The sequence below is a fragment of the Engystomops pustulosus genome, chromosome 6 (assembly GCF_040894005.1).
Source record: "Engystomops pustulosus chromosome 6, aEngPut4.maternal, whole genome shotgun sequence".
Lineage (NCBI taxonomy): Eukaryota > Metazoa > Chordata > Amphibia > Anura > Leptodactylidae > Engystomops > Engystomops pustulosus.
In genome coordinates this window covers 5,041,993-5,064,301 of record NC_092416.1, presented here as the reverse complement: position 1 = coordinate 5,064,301, position 22,309 = coordinate 5,041,993, and the positions used below count along the sequence as shown (strand labels likewise).

At 44.7% G+C, this 22,309-nt stretch overlaps 1 protein-coding gene across 1 annotated transcript in view; it reads left to right on the top strand.

Moving 5' to 3' along the window:
• Positions 1-1,302: 1,302 nt before the first annotated feature.
• Positions 1,303-22,309, top strand: part of LOC140066246 (ly6/PLAUR domain-containing protein 3-like) — a 30,683-nt gene continuing 9,676 nt past the window's right edge. The window contains exons 1-3 of the mRNA XM_072113816.1: positions 1,303-1,528; positions 11,938-12,075; positions 12,265-12,435. Of these exons, the coding sequence (XP_071969917.1) occupies positions 1,450-1,528; positions 11,938-12,075; positions 12,265-12,435 (388 nt within the window). The 5' untranslated portion in view covers positions 1,303-1,449. The remainder of the gene's footprint in view (positions 1,529-11,937; positions 12,076-12,264; positions 12,436-22,309) is intronic.

Here is a 22,309-nt window from a genome sequence, read left to right as displayed (position 1 = left end):
CACAAGTCATTATAGTGTACAAGGCTGTGAGCTGACTGCTTCTAGGTAAAGTGGTGGGGGACACGGGGCACATGCTCCTGGATCCCTCCATATCGTCTGACCCTGATAGTAAGCAATGTTATAAACCTCTATTTATGCCCAACCCCTTGTACCCTCTCACAGCGATGGATCTGCCAGATTCCCCTGCACCTTGTCCCTCAGAGTATAATGAGAAATGACGGAGAAGTTTACATTTTATTAATTACAGAAAATGAAGCAATTATCTGTAATTAGGTCACTGAGACAGCGAGTGATTTCTCACTGATCCTCACGTCCCGGCATGTCTGATCCTGTCTGACAACGAGAACGGCCCAGAATAACAGAGGAATCACCCGGGACGACCCGTCCCCACAAGGCGCTGGAGCCGGGATGTCAGGAGGGGTCTGCAATCTGGGTGACAACTGGTGAAAGCCGAGAAACCGGGAGAGGTCAACCGAAAAAAAATGAAATTGGAGAAAAAATATTTGGAGGAACTAAGACCAACCAAAAAACTTGACCATCTGCATGTCCCCCAGAGGCCACGGCTGCCACGCTACTTACTGTGTCCACTATATTGTCTCTGTCTTCTCCTGTCACCATGTTCCTCCTCTTTTCTCCCTTAACCCTTAGGTCGCACAAGTCTTTCATCACTTCCCCAACCAATCCCACGTGACCCCTCAGTATGTACAGCACACCCCCTGCCTGGAAGGTGCCTGAGATTCAAGGCTCTGAGATAATAATTTTGCAAATTCCGAATATTTGGTTTAATTAATTTTCCTCTTCATGTCTTTGGGTGTTCAACCTTGCTAAACTTAGTTTGTATCTGACAACTCTGCCTCGCCCACAATGCATTGCACCAGTGTCTCTAGGTCTCTCCAGTGTCAGGACCACTTCAAGTGTTAGTGACCTGATGATTCCCTTAGCGCAAGGTCCAGGGACCTGTATAGAGGTTAAAGGGTGGAGACCAGGAAGTCCACCTAGATAACACCTGAGTTGTGGCTTCTCTTGGGTTCTCTGGCTGAGGACAAATACCTGGACCTATACACCCACTGAAGAGATGGTCACTTTTGGGCCACCAGACTTTATGGTCAACTTTACTGGCCTATAGCACTAGCAACGCAGAAGGTTCATCACATCGTAAGAGCATGAAAAGCTTATAAAACAGGATTTACAGCTGATGCCACTGGAAGCAGTGACGGAGCGTGTCATCTCCATGACTGTGATGGTAATAGATGCTGCAGGGAAAGTTTGGCTTGTGTTATTCCGGTTATTGAGCTGATGACTACACGACTATGGGAGGATCCCACCTATGACTGATGGACTGGATCCAAAGACAGTGGATAAACACCCGAGACAATAGAACCGCAGATGACACTTATTATAGCCGACTGGATGGAACCAGAATAAGTCTCTCGAGGAGGAGCAGAGTCAATGAAGATGAAGAGGACATCTGCATGGGGAGGATCTGCTCTCATGCTCCTCGGCTTGGTCTTCACGCTTGGTCTGCAAGGTAAGACGTCTCCTCACGACACCCAAGTTCTTTTATGTTGAATTGATGAGAAAATGAAGTCTCCAGAGTCTTCTGATATCCCGGTGCTACCTGTGAGAAGATGACATTGGAGAAGTGTTTGACCTTGGGCCACCAATGATGGACCCCGACTGCTTCCTCCTGCTTCCAGGTGAACATAGGTGATGAGACTAGAGAAGAGCACGTGAGGACACAAACTGAAGAACATGTTTGTGGACATTTCAAGTAGATTTATTAACTTAGTGGAAGAATGTCCACATTTGTTGATGCCGGAGAATGTGGGTCCATGGGGAATTCTCTTTACCTGTCTATCGGTCTATCACCCCCTGAGGTTTAGCTCCTGTTTGGGTTTCGGGCAATGTACTGGAAATACCTCGTAACATTCGTAGGAGCTTCTGGAAAGTAACGGTGTGGAGGGGGCATTTTTGGGGAGTCTATAATCGAGTAGTCCACACATGATTAGCATAGAAGCTTCTATCATACAAGTTCTTCCAGCACATATTAATGAGGTGTCTCCACCTTCCCCTGTCCCTCCCTCCTCTCTGTTCCCAATAATCTTGTCCTGGATTGTGAAAACGATCTAAAAGGAATTGTCCTCCTATACACAGAATAGTGGGTGGAGGCTCCATGGAGATGTTCTTCCATGTTCTTATGGGTCAAATGAGGGTGAAATATTCCTACACATAAGACTATGGAGGATCCTAACCCTACAACTGGTTATTGATGAGCACTTGTGGCGTCTCTGTACGTAGACAATCCATGCAATCAGTATCCAATGACAAAAAATTGTAGATTTCTAAGTTTTTGTAGATCTTTGTAGATTTTAAGACTGTTTTCAACAGTGAACATTTTGACACGAGAACATAGAGGGTGTCATCACCCTACAGTGGGGGTCCTGTAGGTGTAGGGCTCGTAGTCACTGTCACCATTCTTTCTGCCATCATTGACCCTTCTCTATAAGTTGTGTTTGATACTATGGCTCACCTCCATTAAAGCGAATAGGACTGCAATACCACCGGCAACCTCTGATCAGATGTGGCGCTGATGTTGGAAGGAATTGGCCATGTTTTTCTTATAGTGTACAACCCCTTTAAGACTCCATTTTGAATATTTAATGTATGGTAAACATCTCACCCCAAGACTTTTAAGATAAGAAAGAGGAGAAAGAAGATGTGAAGTGGAACAATTTAGATGCCTGAAGGTCACACCTGCTGACGGGTTCCTCTAATGCTTTGCACTCGTGAAATTATCGGCACTTTTAGATATATTGTTATAACGGCCACATCTTCTGTGTTTCTGTCGGATCATCGATATTGCAGGAAAGTGGAAATGTACACAAGATATTTACACTCTTCATCTACAGAAGAAGGACACAATTACTTAAAGGGGACATTTACCACCATCATAAACCCCGACTCTACATCCTTTAATAAAACCTATTATAGGATCCTTGCAAGTTGGAGTTCAAATGTTCCCTGTAAAAACTGTCAGTACTACAAAAATTCACACAAAAAGGCGGATTTTAACTTATTTATAGCTTACAAAGCTAGTTGTTATCTGGTAGGGCCTGAGGTTGAGGTCTAGTTGTTATCTGGTAGGGCCTGAGGCTGAGGTCTAGTAATCATCTGGTAGGGGCTGAGGCTGAGGTCTAGTTGTTATCTGGTAGGGCCTGAGGCTGAGGTCTAGTTGTTATCTGGTAGGGCCGGAGGCTGAGGTCTAGTTGTCATCTGGTAGGGCCTGAGACTGAGGTATAGTTGTTATCTGGTAAGTCCTGAGGCTGAGGTCTAGTCATCATCCGGTAGGGTCTGAGGCTAAGGTCTAGTTGTTATCTGGTAGGGCCTGAGGCTGAGGTCTAGTCATCATCCGGTAGGGCCTGAGGCTTGAAGATGCGCTAGCAAGCGCGAAACGGCCCGTCGCCGTATGGCTCCAGTGTTCCCCCTGTACCACACCGCTTTGCTGAATAAAAAGAAGTAGTTCCACCAGTCCGGTGAGTGCCGCCTCTTCTTCTCTCTATTTACGTTATATGGTAGGACCTGAGGCTGAGGTCTAGTTGTTATATGGTAGGACCTGAGGCTGAGGTCTAGTTGTTAGCTGGTAGGGCCTGAGGCTGAGGTCTAGTTGTTATCTGGTAGGGCCTTAGGCTGAGGTCTACTTGTTATCTGGTAGGGCAGAGTCTGAGGCTGAGGTATAGTTGTTATCTGGTAGGGTCTGAGGCTGAGGTCTAGTCATCATCTGGTAGGGCCGGAGGCTGAGGTCTTGTTGTTATCTTGTAGGACCTGAGGCTGAGGTCTAGTTGTTATCCGGTAGGGCCGGAGGCTGAGGTCTAGTCATCATCTGCTAGGGCCTGAGATTGTGGAATTGTAATCATCTGGTAGGGCCTGAGGCTGAGGTCTAGTTGTTATCTGGTAGCACCTGAGGCTGAGGTCTAGTTGTTATCTGGTAGGGGCTGATGCTGAGGTCTAGTTGTTATCTTGTAGGGCCTAGGTCTGAAGTCTAGTTTTTATCTGGTAAGGCCTGGGTCTGAGGTCTAGTTGTTATCACCAGGGAGGGCCTGAGGCTGAGGTCAAGTTGTTATCATCAGGTAGGGCCTGAGGCTGAGGTCTAGTTGTTATCTGCTAAGTCCTGAAGCTGAGTTCTAGTCATCATCCGGTAGGGTCTGAGGCTGAGGTCTAGTTATTATCTGGTAAGGCCTGAGGCTAAGGTCTAGTCATCATCTAGTAATGCCTGAGGCTGAGGTCTAGTTGTTATCTGGTAGAGCCTGAGGGTGAGATGTAGTTGATATCTGGTAGGGCCTGAGGCTGAGGTCTAGTTGTTATCCGTTAGGGCCGGAGTCTGAGGTCTAGTAATCTTCTGGTAGGGCCAGATATTGTGGATTTGTTATCATCTGGTAGTGTCTGAGGCTGAGGTCTAGTTGTTATCTGGTAGGACCTGAGGCTGAGGTCTAGTTGTTATCTGGTAGGACCTGAGGCTGAGGTCTAGTTGTTATCTGGTAGGACCTGAGGCTGAGGACTAGTTGTTAGCTGGTAGGGCCTGAGGTTGAGGTCTTGTTGTTATCTGGTAGGGCCTTAGGCTGAGGTCTACTTGTTATCTGGTAGGGCAGGGCCTGAGGCTGTGGTCTAGTTGTTATCTTGTAGGGCCTTAGGCTGAGGTCTAGTTGTTATCTGGTAGGGCCTGAGGCTGAGGTCTAGTCATCATCTGGTAGGGTCTGAGGCTGAGGTCTAGTTGTTATCTGGTAAGGCCTGAGGCTGAGGTCTAGTCATCATCTGGTAGGGCCTGAGGCTGAGGTCTAGTTGTTATCTGGTAGGGCCTGAGACTGAGGTCAAGTTGTTATCATCAGGTAGGGCCTGAGGCTGAGGTCTAGTTGTTATCTGCTAAGGCTTGAAGCTGAGTTCTAGTCATCATCCGGTAGGGTCTGAGGCTGAGGTCTAGTTGTTTTCTGGTAAGGCCTGAGGCTAAGGTCTAGTCATCATCTAGTATTGCCTGAGGCTGAGGTCTAGTTGTTATCTGGTAGAGCCTGAGGGTGAGATGTAGTTGATATCTGGTAGGGCCTGAGGCTGAGGTCTAGTTGTTATCCGTTAGGGCCGCAGTCTGAGGTCTAGTAATCTTCTGGTAGGGCCAGATATTGTGGATTTGTTATCATCTGGTAGTGTCTGAGGCTGAGGTCTAGTTGTTTTCTGGTAGGGCCTGAGGCTGAGGTCTAGTTGTTATCTGGTAGGACCTGAGGCTGAGGACTAGTTGTTAGCTGGTAGGGGCTGATGCTGAGGTCTAGTTGTTATCTTGTAGGGCCTAGGTCTGAAGTCTAGTTTTTATCTGGTAAGGCCTGGGTCTGAGGTCTAGTTGTTATCATCAGGGAGGGCCTGAGGCTGAGGTCAAGTTGTTATCATCAGGTAGGGCCTGAGGCTGAGGTCTAGTTGTTATCTGCTAAGGCTTGAAGCTGAGTTCTAGTCATCATCCGGTAGGGTCTGAGGCTGAGGTCTAGTTGTTATCTGGTAAGGCCTGAGGCTAAGGTCTAGTCATCATCTAGTATGGCCTGAGGCTGAGGTCTAGTTGTTATCTGGTAGAGCCTGAGGGTGAGATGTAGTTGATATCTGGTAGGGCCTGAGGCTGAGGTCTAGTTGTTATCCGTTAGGGCCGCAGTCTGAGGTCTAGTAATCTTCTGGTAGGGCCAGATATTGTGGATTTGTTATCATCTGGTAGTGTCTGAGGCTGAGGTCTAGTTGTTTTCTGGTAGGGCCTGAGGCTGAGGTCTAGTTGTTATCTGGTAGGACCTGAGGCTGAGGACTAGTTGTTAGCTGGTAGGGGCTGATGCTGAGGTCTAGTTGTTATCTTGTAGGGCCTAGGTCTGAAGTCTAGTTTTTATCTGGTAAGGCCTGGGTCTGAGGTCTAGTTGTTATCATCAGGGAGGGCCTGAGGCTGAGGTCAAGTTGTTATCATCAGGTAGGGCCTGAGGCTGAGGTCTAGTTGTTATCTGCTAAGGCTTGAAGCTGAGTTCTAGTCATCATCCGGTAGGGTCTGAGGCTGAGGTCTAGTTGTTATCTGGTAAGGCCTGAGGCTAAGGTCTAGTCATCATCTAGTATGGCCTGAGGCTGAGGTCTAGTTGTTATCTGGTAGAGCCTGAGGGTGAGATGTAGTTGATATCTGGTAGGGCCTGAGGCTGAGGTCTAGTTGTTATCCGTTAGGGCCGCAGTCTGAGGTCTAGTAATCTTCTGGTAGGGCCAGATATTGTGGATTTGTTATCATCTGGTAGTGTCTGAGGCTGAGGTCTAGTTGTTTTCTGGTAGGGCCTGAGGCTGAGGTCTAGTTGTTATCTGGTAGGACCTGAGGCTGAGGACTAGTTGTTAGCTGGTAGGGCCTGAGGTTGAGGTCTTGTTGTTATCTGGTAGGGCCTTAGGCTGAGGTCTACTTGTTATCTGGTAGGGCAGGGCCTGAGGCTGTGGTCTAGTTGTTATCTTGTAGGGTCTGAGGCTGAGGTCTAGTTGTTATCTGGTAGGGCCTGAGGCTGAGGTCTAGTCATCATCTGGTAGGGTCTGAGGCTGAGGTCTAGTTGTTATCTGGTAAGGCCTGAGGCTAAGGTCTAGTCATCATCTAGTATGGCCTGAGGCTGAGGTCTAGTTGTTATCTGGTAGAGCCTGAGGGTGAGATGTAGTTGATATCTGGTAGGGCCTGAGGCTGAGGTCTAGTTGTTATCCGTTAGGGCCGCAGTCTGAGGTCTAGTAATCTTCTGGTAGGGCCAGATATTGTGGATTTGTTATCATCTGGTAGTGTCTGAGGCTGAGGTCTAGTTGTTTTCTGGTAGGGCCTGAGGCTGAGGTCTAGTTGTTATCTGGTAGGACCTGAGGCTGAGGACTAGTTGTTAGCTGGTAGGGCCTGAGGTTGAGGTCTTGTTGTTATCTGGTAGGGCCTTAGGCTGAGGTCTACTTGTTATCTGGTAGGGCAGGGCCTGAGGCTGTGGTCTAGTTGTTATCTTGTAGGGTCTGAGGCTGAGGTCTAGTTGTTATCTGGTAGGGCCTGAGGCTGAGGTCTAGTCATCATCTGGTAGGGTCTGAGGCTGAGGTCTAGTTGTTATCTGGTAAGGCCTGAGGCTGAGGTCTAGTCATCCTCTGGTAGGGCCTGAGGCTGAGGTCTAGTTGTTATCTGGTAGGGCCTGAGGCTGAGGTCTTGTTGTTATCCGGTAGGGCCTGAGGCTGAGGTCTAGTCGTCATCCGGTAGGGTCTGAGGCTGAGGTATAGTTGTTATCTGGTAAGGCCTGAGGCTGAGGTCTAGTCATCATCTAGTAGGGCCTGAGGCTGAGGTCTAGTTGTTATCCGGTAGGGCCGGAGGCTGAAATCTAGTAATCATCTGGTAGGGCCTGAGATTGTGGATTTGTAATCATCTGGTAGGGCCTGAGGCTGATGTCTAGTTGTTATCTGGTAGGGCCTGAGGCTGAGGTCTAGTTGTTATCTGGTAGGGCCTTAGGCTGAGGTCTACTTGTTATTTGGTAGGGAAGGGCCTGAGGCTGAGGTCTTGTTGTTATCTGGTAGGGCCTGAGTCTGAGGTCTAGTTGTTATCTGGTAGGGCCTGAGGCTGAGGTCTAGTCATCATCTGGTAGGGTCTGGGTCTGAGGTCTAGTTGTTTTCTTGCAGGGCCTGAGGCTGAGGTCTAGTTGTTATCCGGTAGGGCCTGAGGCTGAGGTCTAGTCATCATCTGGTAGGGCCTGAGGCTGAGGTCTTGTTGCTATCTGGTAGAGCCTGAGGCTGAGGTCTAGTTGTTATCTGGTAGGGCCTGAGGCTGAGGTCTAGTTGTTATCTGGTAGGGCCTGAGGCTGAGGTCTTGTTGTTATCCGGTAGGGCCTGAGGCTGAGGTCTTGTTGTTATCCGGTAGGGCCTGAGGCTGAGGTCTAGTCGTCATCCGGTAGGGTCGGAGGCTGCGGTCTAGTTCTTATCTGGTAAGGCCTGAGGCTGAGGTCTAGTCATCATCTAGTAGGGCCTGAGGCTGAGGTCTAGTTGTTATCCGGAAGGGCCGGAGGCTGTAATCTAGTAATCATCTGGTAGGCCCTGAGATTGTGGATTTGTAATCATCTGGTAGGGCCTGAGGCTGAGGTCTAGTAATTATCTGGTAGGGCCTGAGGCTGAGGTCTAGTTGTTATCTGGTAGAGCCTGAGGCTGAGGTCTACTTGTTATCTGGTAGGGCCTCAGGCTGAAGTCTAGTTGTTATCTAGTAGGGCCTGAGGCTGAGGTCTAGTTGTTATCATCAGGTAGGGCCGGAGGCTGAGGTCTAGTCATCATCTGGTAGGGTCTGGGTCTGAGGTCTAGTTGTTTTCTTGCAGGGCCTGAGGCTGAGGTCTAGTTGTTATCCGGTAGGGCCTGAGGCTGAGGTCTAGTCATCATCTGGTAGGGCCTGAGGCTGAGGTCTTGTTGCTATCTGGTAGAGCCTGAGGCTGAGGTCTAGTTGTTATCTGGTAGGGCCTGAGGCTGAGGTCTAGTTGTTATCTGGTAGGGCCTGAGGCTGAGGTCTTGTTGTTATCCGGTAGGGCCTGAGGCTGAGGTCTTGTTGTTATCCGGTAGGGCCTGAGGCTGAGGTCTAGTCGTCATCCGGTAGGGTCGGAGGCTGCGGTCTAGTTCTTATCTGGTAAGGCCTGAGGCTGAGGTCTAGTCATCATCTAGTAGGGCCTGAGGCTGAGGTCTAGTTGTTATCCGGAAGGGCCGGAGGCTGTAATCTAGTAATCATCTGGTAGGCCCTGAGATTGTGGATTTGTAATCATCTGGTAGGGCCTGAGGCTGAGGTCTAGTAATTATCTGGTAGGGCCTGAGGCTGAGGTCTAGTTGTTATCTGGTAGAGCCTGAGGCTGAGGTCTACTTGTTATCTGGTAGGGCCTCAGGCTGAAGTCTAGTTGTTATCTAGTAGGGCCTGAGGCTGAGGTCTAGTTGTTATCATCAGGTAGGGCCAGAGGCTGAGGTCTAGTAATCATCTGGTAGGGCCTGAGATTGTGGATTTGTAATCATCTGGTAGGGTCTGAGGCTGAGGTCTAGTTGTTATCTGGTAGGGTCTGAGGCTGAGGTCTAGTTGTTATCTGGTAGGGCCTGAGGCTGAGGTCTTGTTGTTATCTGGTAGGGCCGAAGGCTGAGGTCTAGTCGTCATCCGGTAGGGTCGGAGGCTGAGGTCTAGTTGTTATCATCAGGTAGGGCCTGAGGCTGAGGTCTAGTTGTTATCTGGTAAGGCCTGAGGCTGAGGTCTAGTCGTCATCCGGTAGGGTCGGAGGCTGAGGTCTAGTTGTTATCTGGTAAGGCCTGAGGCTGAGGTCTAGTCATCATCTAGTAAGGCCTGAGGCTGAGGTCTAGTTGTTATCCGGTAGGGCCGGAGGCTGAGGTCTAGTTGTTATCTGGTAGAGCCTGAGGCTGTGGTCTAGTCATCATCTGGTAGGGTCTAAGATTGTGAACTTGTTTAGTCACAATCTTGCAAACCCTGAGACTGTTGTATAGTAACCATTGTGTAGGGCATAGGGTGTAGTCTTGTTGTTATCCGGTAGGGCCTGAGGCTGAGGTCTAGTCATCATCTGGTAGGGCCTGAGGCTGAGGTCTTGTTGCTATCTGGTAGAGCCTGAGGCTGAGGTCTAGTTGTTATCTGGTAGGGCCTGAGGCTGAGGTCTAGTTGTTATCTGGTAGGGCCTGAGGCTGAGATCTTGTTGTTATCCGGTAGGGCCTGAGGCTGAGGTCTTGTTGTTATCCGGTAGGGCCTGAGGCTGAGGTCTAGTCGTCATCCGGTAGGGTCGGAGGCTGCGGTCTAGTTCTTATCTGGTAAGGCCTGAGGCTGAGGTCTAGTCATCATCTAGTAGGGCCTGAGGCTGAGGTCTAGTTGTTATCCGGAAGGGCCGGAGGCTGTAATCTAGTAATCATCTGGTAGGCCCTGAGATTGTGGATTTGTAATCATCTGGTAGGGCCTGAGGCTGAGGTCTAGTAATTATCTGGTAGGGCCTGAGGCTGAGGTCTAGTTGTTATCTGGTAGAGCCTGAGGCTGAGGTCTACTTGTTATCTGGTAGGGCCTCAGGCTGAAGTCTAGTTGTTATCTAGTAGGGCCTGAGGCTGAGGTCTAGTTGTTATCATCAGGTAGGGCCGGATGCTGAGGTCTAGTAATCATCTGGTAGGGCCTGAGATTGTGGATTTGTAATCATCTGGTAGGGTCTGAGGCTGAGGTCTAGTTGTTATCTGGTAGGGTCTGAGGCTGAGGTCTAGTTGTTATCTGGTAGGGCCTGAGGCTGAGGTCTTGTTGTTATCTGGTAGGGCCGAAGGCTGAGGTCTAGTCGTCATCCGGTAGGGTCGGAGGCTGAGGTCTAGTTGTTATCATCAGGTAGGGCCTGAGGCTGAGGTCTAGTTGTTATCTGGTAAGGCCTGAGGCTGAGGTCTAGTCGTCATCCGGTAGGGTCGGAGGCTGAGGTCTAGTTGTTATCTGGTAAGGCCTGAGGCTGAGGTCTAGTCATCATCTAGTAAGGCCTGAGGCTGAGGTCTAGTTGTTATCCGGTAGGGCCGGAGGCTGAGGTCTAGTTGTTATCTGGTAGAGCCTGAGGCTGTGGTCTAGTCATCATCTGGTAGGGCCTAAGATTGTGAACTTGTTTAGTCACAATCTTGCAAACCCTGAGACTGTTGTATAGTAACCATTGTGTAGGGCATAGGGTGTAGTCTTGTTGTTATCTGGTAGGGTCTGAGGCTATGGTCCAGTTTTTACATCCTATTAAACCCTGGCATGTTCCATGGTTATCATCTAAATTTGCCAAGATCTGAAACTTAGTCATCATTTGGTTGTGCCAGGGTCTGTGGTCTACTCATAATCTCCTCTAACCTGAGTAATTTGCCTGGCATTAAGCCTGGGGCTGTGACCTAATCCTCATCTCATTGGTCTTTACTTTGGTTAATATTTTATTTTGTACTGTACTGTATCTGTGGACTAGCAATAATCTTATTGAGGGTTAAGGTTAGTCTTATTGAGTTTGATTGATCTCCTGTATCTGTGACTTGGTCAGTCTCCTAGGTTTGAAGACTTATCATCCTCTCTTGTTTTGGTCTTCAGCCTGGTCATCATCATCTGTTGATGACCTCGTCATCATCGCTTGTTTTGGTCGGTGGCCTTGTCATCATCATCTGTTTGTTCTGTGACCTGGTCATCATAACTTCTTTTGATCGGCAGCCTGATTGTCTCACCTGTTTTGGTCTGTGGCCTGGTCATCATCACCTCTTTTGGTCTGTGGCCTGGTCATCATCACCTCTTTTGGTCGGTGGCCTGGTCATCATCACCTCTTTTGGTCGGCGGCCTGGTCATCATCGCCTGTTTTGGTCGGTGGCCTGGTCATCATGACCTCTTTTGGTCGGTGGCCTGGTCATCTCACCTGGTTTGGTTGGCGGCCTGGTCATCATCACCTGTTTTGGTTGGCGGCCTGGTCATCATCACCTCTTTTGGTCGGTGGCCTGGTCATCATCACCTCTTTTGGTCGGTGGCCTGGTCATCACACCTGTTTTGGTCGGTGGCCTGGTCATCACACCTGTTTTAGTCGGTGGCCTGCTCATCATCTCTTGTTTTAGTCGGTGGCCTGGTCATCTCACCTGTTTTGGTCGGTGGCCTGGTCATCTCACCTGTTTTGGTCTGCGGCCTGGTCATCATCACATAGAATTTGGTACTAAAGTCTGGACATCAATTTATCTTTCATGGATCTGAGGCCATCATGTTTTTGGGAATTGTCCTGTGGCCTGGTCTTTGTCTTGGTGGTTACCATCACTGAGTCTTTAGCACATTGCAGCCATGATGCATCTGTCTCTAAGGTTGCATGATAGAAGATCTATGAGAATGTCTCCATTGAACCTGACTACTGTGTATAAGACTGTATATATCTTGTGTATACCGACTAATCGTCTCTTCTCCTATAGATGTGACATTGCAGCCCCTTGAGTGTTACTCCTGCACAGATCGGGGTGACGGGAGCTGTCTACCTGAGAACGCGGCCAACATCTCCTGCACCGAGGACCACAATGTGTGCGAGGAGACCATCAGTGCCATAAGGACAAGTATGTATAGCTCAGACATCGCACTGGGTGAAGATGGCGGCTGGCAGAAAGATAAACTAAGGGCGTTATAGAAGCAGCTGGACAGGGCATCACCTGCTCTGGAGACCCTCCTGCCCATCGTCCTGGAGCTGCTGTGGCTCCATCTTTACATATTTCATCCATTTCTGCCATTTCTGACTTATTTCTCAGGTCACGACAGTCACGTTGTTCTGAAGAAGGGCTGCGGTTACGGCACAGCGGCAAAACTGAACCAAACCATTTCCTTCCATGGGATCTCCATATTTATTCAGATGAATCAATGCAACAGCAGCTTCTGCAATGGAAACCTGACCCTGAGGGACCCCCAGCTCAGCCCGGAGGGTAAATGTATATCATATACTGTAATATCTGCGGCCCGGAGGGTAAATGTATATCATATACTGTAATATCTGCGGATAGAGGATCAACTGCTGAGCATTATACTATGTATCATAGTGCACATAATACTCATATATATAGTACACATAATACTCCTATATATAGTGCACATAATACTCCTATATATAGTGCACATAATACTCCTATATATAGTACACATAATACTCCTATATATAGTGCACATAATACTCCCATATATAGTGCACATAATACTCCCATATATACTGCCCATATTATACTATACCTCATAGTGCACATAATACTCCTATATATAGTGCACATAATACTCCTATATATAGTACACATAATACTCCTATATATAGTGCACATAATACTCCCATATATAGTGCACATAATACTCCCATATATACTGCCCATATTATACTATACCTCATAGTGCACATTATACTCCTATATATAGTGCACATAATACTCCTATATATAGCGCACATAATACTCCTATATATAACGCACATAATACTCCTATATATAGTACACATAATACTCCTATATATAGTGCACATAATACTCCTATATATAGTGCACATAATACTCCTATATATAGTGCACATAATACTCCTATATATCGTGCACATAATACTCCCATATATACTGCCCATATTATACTATACCTCATAGTGCACATAATACTCCTATATATAGTGCACATAATACTCCTATATATAGTACACATAATACTCCTATATATAGTGCACATAATACTCCCATATATAGTGCACATAATACTCCCATATATACTGCCCATATTATACTATACCTCATAGTGCACATTATACTCCTATATATAGTACACATAATACTCCTATATATAGTGCACATAATACTCCTATATATAGCGCACATAATACTCCTATATATAGCGCACATAATACTCCTATATATAGTACACATAATACTCCTATATATAGTGCACATAATACTCCTATATATAGTGCACATAATACTCCTATATATAGTGCACATAATACTCCTATATATCGTGCACATAATACTCCTATATATAGTGCACATAATACTCCTATATATAGCGCACATAATACTCCTATATATAGTGCACATAATACTCCTATATATAGTGCACATAATACTCCTATATATAGTACACATAATACTCCTATATATAGTACACATAATACTCCTATATATAGTGCACATAATACTCCTATATATAGTGCACATAATACTCCTATATATAGTGCACATAATACTCCTATATATAGTACACATAATACTCCTATATATAGTACACATAATACTCCTATATACAGTGCACATAATACTCCTATATATAGTGCACATAATACTCCTATATATATAGTGCACATAATACTCCTATATATAGTGCACATAATACTCCTATATATAGTGCACATAATACTCCTATATATAGTGCACATAATACTCCTATATATATAGTACACATAATACTCCTATATATAGTGCACATAATACTCCTATATATAGTGCACATAATACTCCTATATATAGTGCACATAATACTCCTATATATAGTACACATAATACTCCTATATATAGTGCACATAATACTCCTATATAGTGCACATAATACTCCTATATATAGTGCACATAATACTCCTATATATATAGTACACATAATACTCCTATATATAGCGCACATAATACTCCTATATATAGTACACATAATACTCCTATATATAGTGCACATAATACTCCTATATATAGTACACATAATACTCCTATATATAGTGCACATAATACTCCTATATATAGCGCACATAATACTCCTATATATAGCGCACATAATACTCCTATATATAGTACACATAATACTCCTATATATAGTGCACATAATACTCCTATATATAGTACACATAATACTCCTATATATAGTGCACATAATACTCCTATATATAGTACACATAATACTCCTATATATAGTGCACATAATACTCCTATATATAGTACACATAATACTGCTATATATAGTGCACATAATACTCCTGTATATAGTGCACATAATACTCCCATATGTAGTGCACATAATACTCCTATATATAGTGCACATAATACTCCTATATATAGTGCACATAATACTCCTATATATCATGCATATAATACTCCTATATATACTGCACATATTATACTATACCTCATAGTGCACATAATACTCCTATATATAGTGCACATAATACTCCTATATATAGTGCCAGGATAATACTACCTGTGGTGTCATCATATAGTGTCCAAATAACATGTAATATCTAAATTAGACCTAATTAGCACCCACATAATACAGACAGTGGTGAAAATCCTAAAGGCTGATATTCTACCATAAAATATTGTCCACATAAATAATCAAATTGTATCCAAATTATTCCCATATAAAGAACCACCCGGGGAGTAACTACAGGAGTAGCGGCTGCTATGGGGCCCGCAGTGTCAGGGGGCCCCGGCATCCAACCGGACACTGAGGACTGGAGGATGTGCTGCACTATATACATAATATACTGCACATTGTACATAATGGGGGACAGTAATCATAGGGGGGTCTCAGATTTGCTTATTTTTGCGGCTGGTTTGTTCTTTTTTTTGGCTTGTGATTATGATGGATCTGGTTCTGACTTAGTAAAGGAGTTTTTGAATTTAGAATTTATTATAATGTCCAGCAAATGGAGACTGATAATATCCTCACATCTGTACAATAAGACAATAATCACTGTTAGGGATTTTTATGCAGGGCCCCAACAGCCCTCTTGACTTTTGTAAGGTGAGTCCTAATTAACCCTTGATTGAACATAGAGACCAAGACATGTCAATCTCTTAGTCAAGATCTTCTACCCTTTAATAATCAAAATGCATAATATATATCAGACAGAAGAGTCATCAAAGGGGTGTGAATAGTATACTGCAAAGCTATTGGACATCAGCACATTCTGGGAAATAAGTGAATTAATTGTGCTCAGTTCTCAGAGACCTTGTACACAGATATTGTTTCTTTATCATTCTTGCTTTATTGAATTAGAGTAAAACAGATAACATCCAATTTGCAGTTTGTATGACACAGTTCACAATTACAGGTTATACATTGCTTGTATTTCGTATATTGTGAGAAGATGGTGATGAGATAGTGAGGACTTTCTCTTGGATGTTGTAACATATATATCAGAATACTATTAAGCTTGATAACATTTAGTAAAGGTTATGAAAGATGTTAGAATAAGTGATAGGTAACAGGGGAGTTGGGAGTTGGGAGAGATGGGAAGGAAAGTTGGGTAAGGTTGGGGGTGGGGGAAGAGTGGGGGACCTGGTCCGAGCTAATTGGTCATCTTGACAGTTATGTTATAGAATGGTTTTTAATTCTTGACTATTCTGCTATAGAAAGGAATGTCGGAGACGATTTGAATGTTATCCACGGCTCCCATGACTTTAGATATTTGTCCTGTGCTTTTTTGTTCTCTGCAGTGAGTTCTTCCATTTTTTGTAAATGGAGGACTTCATTAAACCAGTCGGTAATAGAGGGGACTTCGGTGGTCTTCCATAGCCTAGGGATTAGCGTGCGAGCCGCTGTTAGCATGAAACCTATTAATGGGTATTTGCTTCTTTCTATTTGTGTGGGAAATATGGATAGTAGCAACATTGAGGGATCATTACTGATCACACATCTTGTGATTTTTGTGATTATTTTACAGACATTTTCCCAAAAAGGTTGAATAATGGGGCACTCCCACCATATGTGTTTCATTGTCCCTATTGAACCTTTACATCGCCAGCATTCAATTGGGGATGTGGGGAAAATTTTGTGCAGTTTTGCGGGGACCCAATACCATCTAGATAGTATTCTGTAATTTGTTTCTTGGGACTTTGATGAGGTTGATATCTTATGAGTGCATTCATATGCTCTCAGCCACTCTTCTATTTAGCTCCTCTTCCCATGTTTTGGAGAATTGTGGAGGTAGATCAGCCCATTTATCGAGTAGGAGATTGTAAATGGCTGAGATCATGTGGGGGGTTGGAGCAGATGAGAGACAGATTTCCTCAAATGGAGATAATTTTCTGTGTAGTTTTAGTTTAATTTTGTGCTTAAAGTAGAAGTTGGACAATTGTCTGTATTCCCATTGTGTTTTTGGGGGGCAGTTGATATTCTTGCTGAGTGTGTCGTAGGGTATCAGTGAGGCGGTTTCTAGAAAGGTGATGAACCTCAATGGTTTGTGCTGATCTCTGAATATGTTCAGATAGTTTGCATTGGTCCCTGGTGGAAAGTCTGGATTGTCAGAGATTGGGGTGAGGGGACCATTATTTTCCAAGAGTCTTGTGGTTTCAGGTGATTTAGTCAGTATTTTCAATGTTTGGGCAGCGATAAATGGGAGGTTGTTTAACCGATGTGGAAGAAAAACAGAAGCAGAAGACCAGGGAAGGCCTGTCAGGGGCTGAGGGGAGATGTGTTCTTCAAGCTTTACCCATAGTTTAGATCTCTGGTGGAACCAGTCCGTTATTCGGGCTAGGGCTGCAGCATAAAAGTATCCTTTAAAGTCTGGTAGGCCTAGTCCACCTTGTGTTTTTCTACGTATTAGTGTATTTTTGGCTATTCTAGGTGTTGAGGGGTACCATAAGAATCGGTTTATTAAAGATGAGAGTTTGTTAAAGAAGATTTTTGGTAGTGAAATGGGTATGGTTTGGAATAGGTACAGTAGTTTTGGGAGAATGGTCATTTTTGTGCAATTAATTCTACCTAACCAGGAGATCTTTTTGGAACCCCATTTTGTAAGGTTTGTTTGAAGGGTTTGGAGGAAGTTTTTATGGTTGTGAAGGTATATGGTCTCTGATTTTGCTGGTATTTGGACTCCTAGGTAAGTGAAGGCGTCCTTCTTCCATGTGAATGGGTATTTATTTTGTAGAGTGTTAATTAGAGATTCATTAAGCCCTATTCCCATAGCTGTGGATTTAGTCAGGTTGATTTTGTGGTTGCTGAACCTTCCAAATGTTTGTAGTGTGTCCATGAGATATGGGAGGGATTTGTCTGGATTAGTGAGGTATATTAACACATCATCTGCGAATGCAGAACAAGTATAAGAGGTTTCTCCTATTCTGATTCCTGTTATTTTTGGGTGCTTGCTTATAGCTACCAGAAGGTGTTCGATGACTAATGCATACAGTAATGGTGAAAGGGGACATCCCTGTCTGGTGCTGTGTTGATTGTAAATGTAGGGGAATATGTTCCGTTGATTCTGATTTGGGCTTTGGGTGATTTATATAGGGCCTGTATTTTTGTCAGCATGTTGTGCCCCATTCCTATTTGTTTTAAGGTTGCATCTAGGAATCTCCAGTCCACCCGGTCAAAAGCCTTCTCAGCGTCTAGAGATAAGGCGAGAAAGGGAGAAGATGTTTTATTTGCATGGTGGATGAGTGAGAAGGTCTTTAAAGTGTTATCTCTAGCTTCTCTGTTTGGTATAAATCCTACTTGGTCCGGATGGACTAGAGATCCGAGGAGGTTGGACAATCTTCTGGCTATGAGTTTGGCGAATATTTTTGTGTCTGTATTTATAAGTGAGATGGGTCTATAGCTTTGGCACAATTGGGGGTCTTTCCCTTCTTTGGGTATAACAGTAACATATGCATGGAGGAAGGAGGGTGGGAATTGTACAGTGTCAGAGACCGCGTTGAAGGTTTCTAAAAGGGGGGGTATTACTTCTTCCATTATTGTTTTATAGAATATGGCGGTATAGCCATCTGGCCCTGGGCTCTTACCATTAGGTAAGGAGTGTATGACTTGACGCAGTTCCTCTGCTGTGAAGGGTTCTTCCAAGCGGTCTGTTTCTTCTTTTGATATTGTGGGAAGTGAAGTCTCTTGAATATATTGTGCTAGAGTTTTGACTGCTGATGGGGGCACATTGGTTGTGGAAGGTTGGGGGAGGTTATAGAGGTCTGAGTAATAATCAGTAAATGATTTAGCAATTTCCTCTGTCTTGTGCACAATAGAGCCTGTTGCTGTTTTTATATTGGGAATAAAGGATGCCGCTTTTTTATCCCTTAAAGCTCTGGCTAGATATTTGCCTGGTTTATTGCTCCATTCATATATTGTTCCGGAGCAGATCTGATGAAGTCTTTTTTGTTTGGTTTCCATTAATGTGTTTATCTCATGTCTGACCAGAGTGAGTTCTCTAAGCGTTTCTAGTTGTAAGGATAGTTTATGTTTATTTTCAAGGGTGTGTCATTTTGTGAGACGTTCTTGGAGTTTGGCTTCTGCCGCTCTCTTTAATCGTGCTCCGTGTTTAATTAAAACTCCCCTAAATGAGCCTTTCAGTGTTTCCCAGCGTGTGGTGGGTGTTGTTGTGTCTCGGTTATGTTCTTTCTTAAATGTTGTTGCTTGTTCTTTTAGTTCTGCAAGGCAGTTTGGATTCTTTAGTAGCGATTCGTTTAGTTTCCAGTTATATGAAGAGCGTTTTGGGGGGAATAGTGCTAACGTACAGAATACTGGGGCATGGTCGGAGAGGAGTATTGAACCTATTTGGGAGTTTTGAGCTATGGAAAGCAGTTTGTGTTGCGTGAAGATATAATCTATTCTACTGTATGAGTTGTGTGGTGTTGAGAAGAAGGTATAGTCTTTAACTTCCGGGTTTTGTAGTCTCCAGATGTCACAAAGCTGCATTCTTTTAAGTTCTTTTCTAATTCTGTTCAGTTTATTGTAGGAGATGGATGATTTACCTGACGATGTGTCTACGAGTGGGTTTAATGCCAAGTTGAAATCACCTACAAGGACTAGTGATCCCCGTGTGAATAAGCACAATTCGTCTAGTATATTAATTATGAAGTTCGTTTGGTCTATGTTTGGAGCATAGATGTTGGCGATAGTAAATAATGTACCTTGAATATCACATCTCAGGAATAGAAACCTGGCGTTATTGTCAGTTTTGATCTCTTTAATCTTAAAAGGAACACTTTTGTGGATGAAAATTGATACACCTTTTGACTTTCCTTCTGGGTTGGTGCAGTGGAAAGATGTTGGGTAATATCTGTTTCTAGTGTCTGGAGTGTGGTTAGTTTTAAAGTGTGTTTCTTGGAGACACAATGGGGCACATTTACTTACCCGGCCCATTCGCGATCCAGCGGCGCGTTCTCTGCACAGGATTCGGGTCCGGCTGGGATTTAAGATGGTAGTTCCTCCGCCGTCCACCAGGTGGCGCTGCAGCGCCGAAAATAATCTTAACGCCCCGGAATGCACCATCCCATAGAAGGTGAAGGTGAGCGCTTCCCAAGCGACACATTTTCGGTTTTTAAATGCGGCGGTTTTTCCGAATACGTCGGGTTTTCGTTCGGCCACGCCCCCCCGATTTCTGTCGCGCGCATGCCGGCCCCGATGCGCCACAATCCGATCGCGTGCGCCAAAAACCCGGGGCAATTCATGTACAAGCGGCGCAAATCGGAAATATTCGGGTAACACGTCGGGAAAACGCGAATCGGGCCCTTAGTAAATGACCCCCAATATGTGAACTTTTTGCTTGTGCATTGTGTAGAGGAGTTTAGATCTCTTTTCTGGTTGGTTGAGTCCTTTTATATTGAGAGATGCTATTTTTAATGATGAAAGCATTTTCATTTTATAGTCAAGTTTATGTATAGCTTATTTCAGTTTAAGTTGACCAGGGATGGGGGTTGAGGTGAGATTAGGGTAAGGAGGAGAGGAAAGAACTGGGTACCGGACTTAAAAGAGAAAAGCCGGGCTTTATCTAATGTTCGATGCAGTTAAGCAGTGTAGGAACCGTAATACTATATTACAGTTTAGCCTATTGGGGGGGTAGATGTTTGTATACAGGTGTCTTTCGTTCGCCTTTAGAGAATAGGTCGTATGGGCGTTTTCATACGTGTCCGTGCGGGCCTATGTATGGTTAGGATGATCGGTGTGGTGTGTTCTGGGGTATTATAGAGTAGAATTGAGTGTGGGGGGGGAGTCCTTGAGGCTCCGGGGAATTTAAAATTTTTCCGGAGGGAATGTATTTTCTTGGTATCAGATGGTGTATCTAAATAAGGTCTGGGAGAGGAGGGTTTTGTTTGGGACCTGAGGATCATTTTGATTCTTAGTATAGGAAAAATATTGTAGCACAGTTTTGTGTTGACAGAGATTGAATATTGAATCTTACATGGTAGATCTAAACTTGTGCTCTATAATGTGTCCAGAGCCCCTAGTGAGGTCGCGGTTCCTGATTTTATGTAATGGTGGATCAGTCTTGGATCCGCTATAGTGGGGTGTTTTATGTTGGAGACCGCGTGCTCACTCTGGGGTCCAGTGACATTTATATAGTAACAAAACCTATAGAATACATAACTATCTGGCAAGAAAATTTGTGTAACACAAGTGTCTTAATATATAGTGTGTGATACCCGTAATGAGTTCGCGGCTCCCATTTTTGTGTTCTTGCGAACGAATCTTTAGGGTATCGGTTTATGTGGAGTGATGCATGGTGGGTACCGCGAAGTCGCTCCGGTTCACAGTTAATAAATGCGCCTATAAACATTATATAATATCTATACAGTTTGGTTTAGCAGAAAGGCATTACAGTTACTGGTAGGTTTAACATCACCAGATTGTGTTGTTTTACTGTTCATCTTCTTGGAAGGTTTCAGTTGAAGGTTGTCTGTTAGCTCTCTGCCTCTGAGGTCGAGGGGTGTATGTTCTGTAAGAAGGATCTTGATTCCATGTCGCAGCTCTTGGTGCTTGTCTTTGTGTTTGATCGCGGAAGGGGTCATCCCAGTTGGGGAGCGTAATAGGTGGGAGGTTGAGCTCGTCGAGGAACGATGTCAGATCTTCAGGATGTGTCAGCGTTACTTGCTTGCTTCCTAGTTTGGCATGCAAAGCGAATGGGAATCCCCACCTGTAGATGATGTTTTTATCTTGGAGAAGTGATAGCAATGGACGTAGCATAGCTCTTTGGCGTAGAGTTCTCCTTGATAAGTCAGGGAATAAAGTTATTTTTGCTCCGTCGAAGTCTATTTTGCCTCTATTACGTACTTTCTGCATTATTTGTTCTTTAAGCGCATAATAATGTATGCGACAGATTACGTCTCGTGGTCTAGAGGGGTCGGCACTTCTTGCTCTAACAGCTCTGTGTGCTCTATCTATCTCAATTGGAGTGTCTGGTCGACGATCTAGAAGGCCATTGAAGATGCCAGTAAGGGTGGGAATTAGATCTGTTGTGTGTGTGGCTTCTGGGAGACCTCTAATTCTTATATTGTTCCTTCTATTTCTGTTTTCCAAGTCGTCTATTTGTGCCGCTAGATGGCGCTGTTGGCTTTCTTGGCTATTTGTGGAGGCTTGCAGGTCCAGTAATGTGGAGGAAACCTCTGATTTAAAGGCTTCTAGCTCTTCTATTCTGTCTTGTAAAGAAGATACATCTGATTGGACTTTTTGTAGGTCCTGTCTCCAGGCTCCTTTCAATTCAGATGCAAGAGAGTCCATATCACGTTTTGATGGCAGAAGAGCCAGTTGTGCTTGTAGTTCAGGGTGGTCTTTCAGTGCTAGGACTGCTTCCTCAGGTGGGGGTAAGTTTGTGAGAGTCTTAGCATGAGGTCTTAGCATAGTTCCTGATTTTTGTGAAATGTTAGTGGTTAAGGTCTCTGTTGGTGCACCTTGATCATTTTCATTGCCATTAGTTTCACAGTTTGTGGCTTGCTTTCTAGCATTAGTTTTGATTATTTGAGGGGTTTCTGGTGAACCAAATAGTGTGCGCTTTGAGGGAGGACTATTTCCTAAGCCTCCAGTGTTCCCTGCTCCTTTTTTGTTGGAGTGAGGATTTTGCTGTTGGGGCTTGTGTGGAGGAGCCAT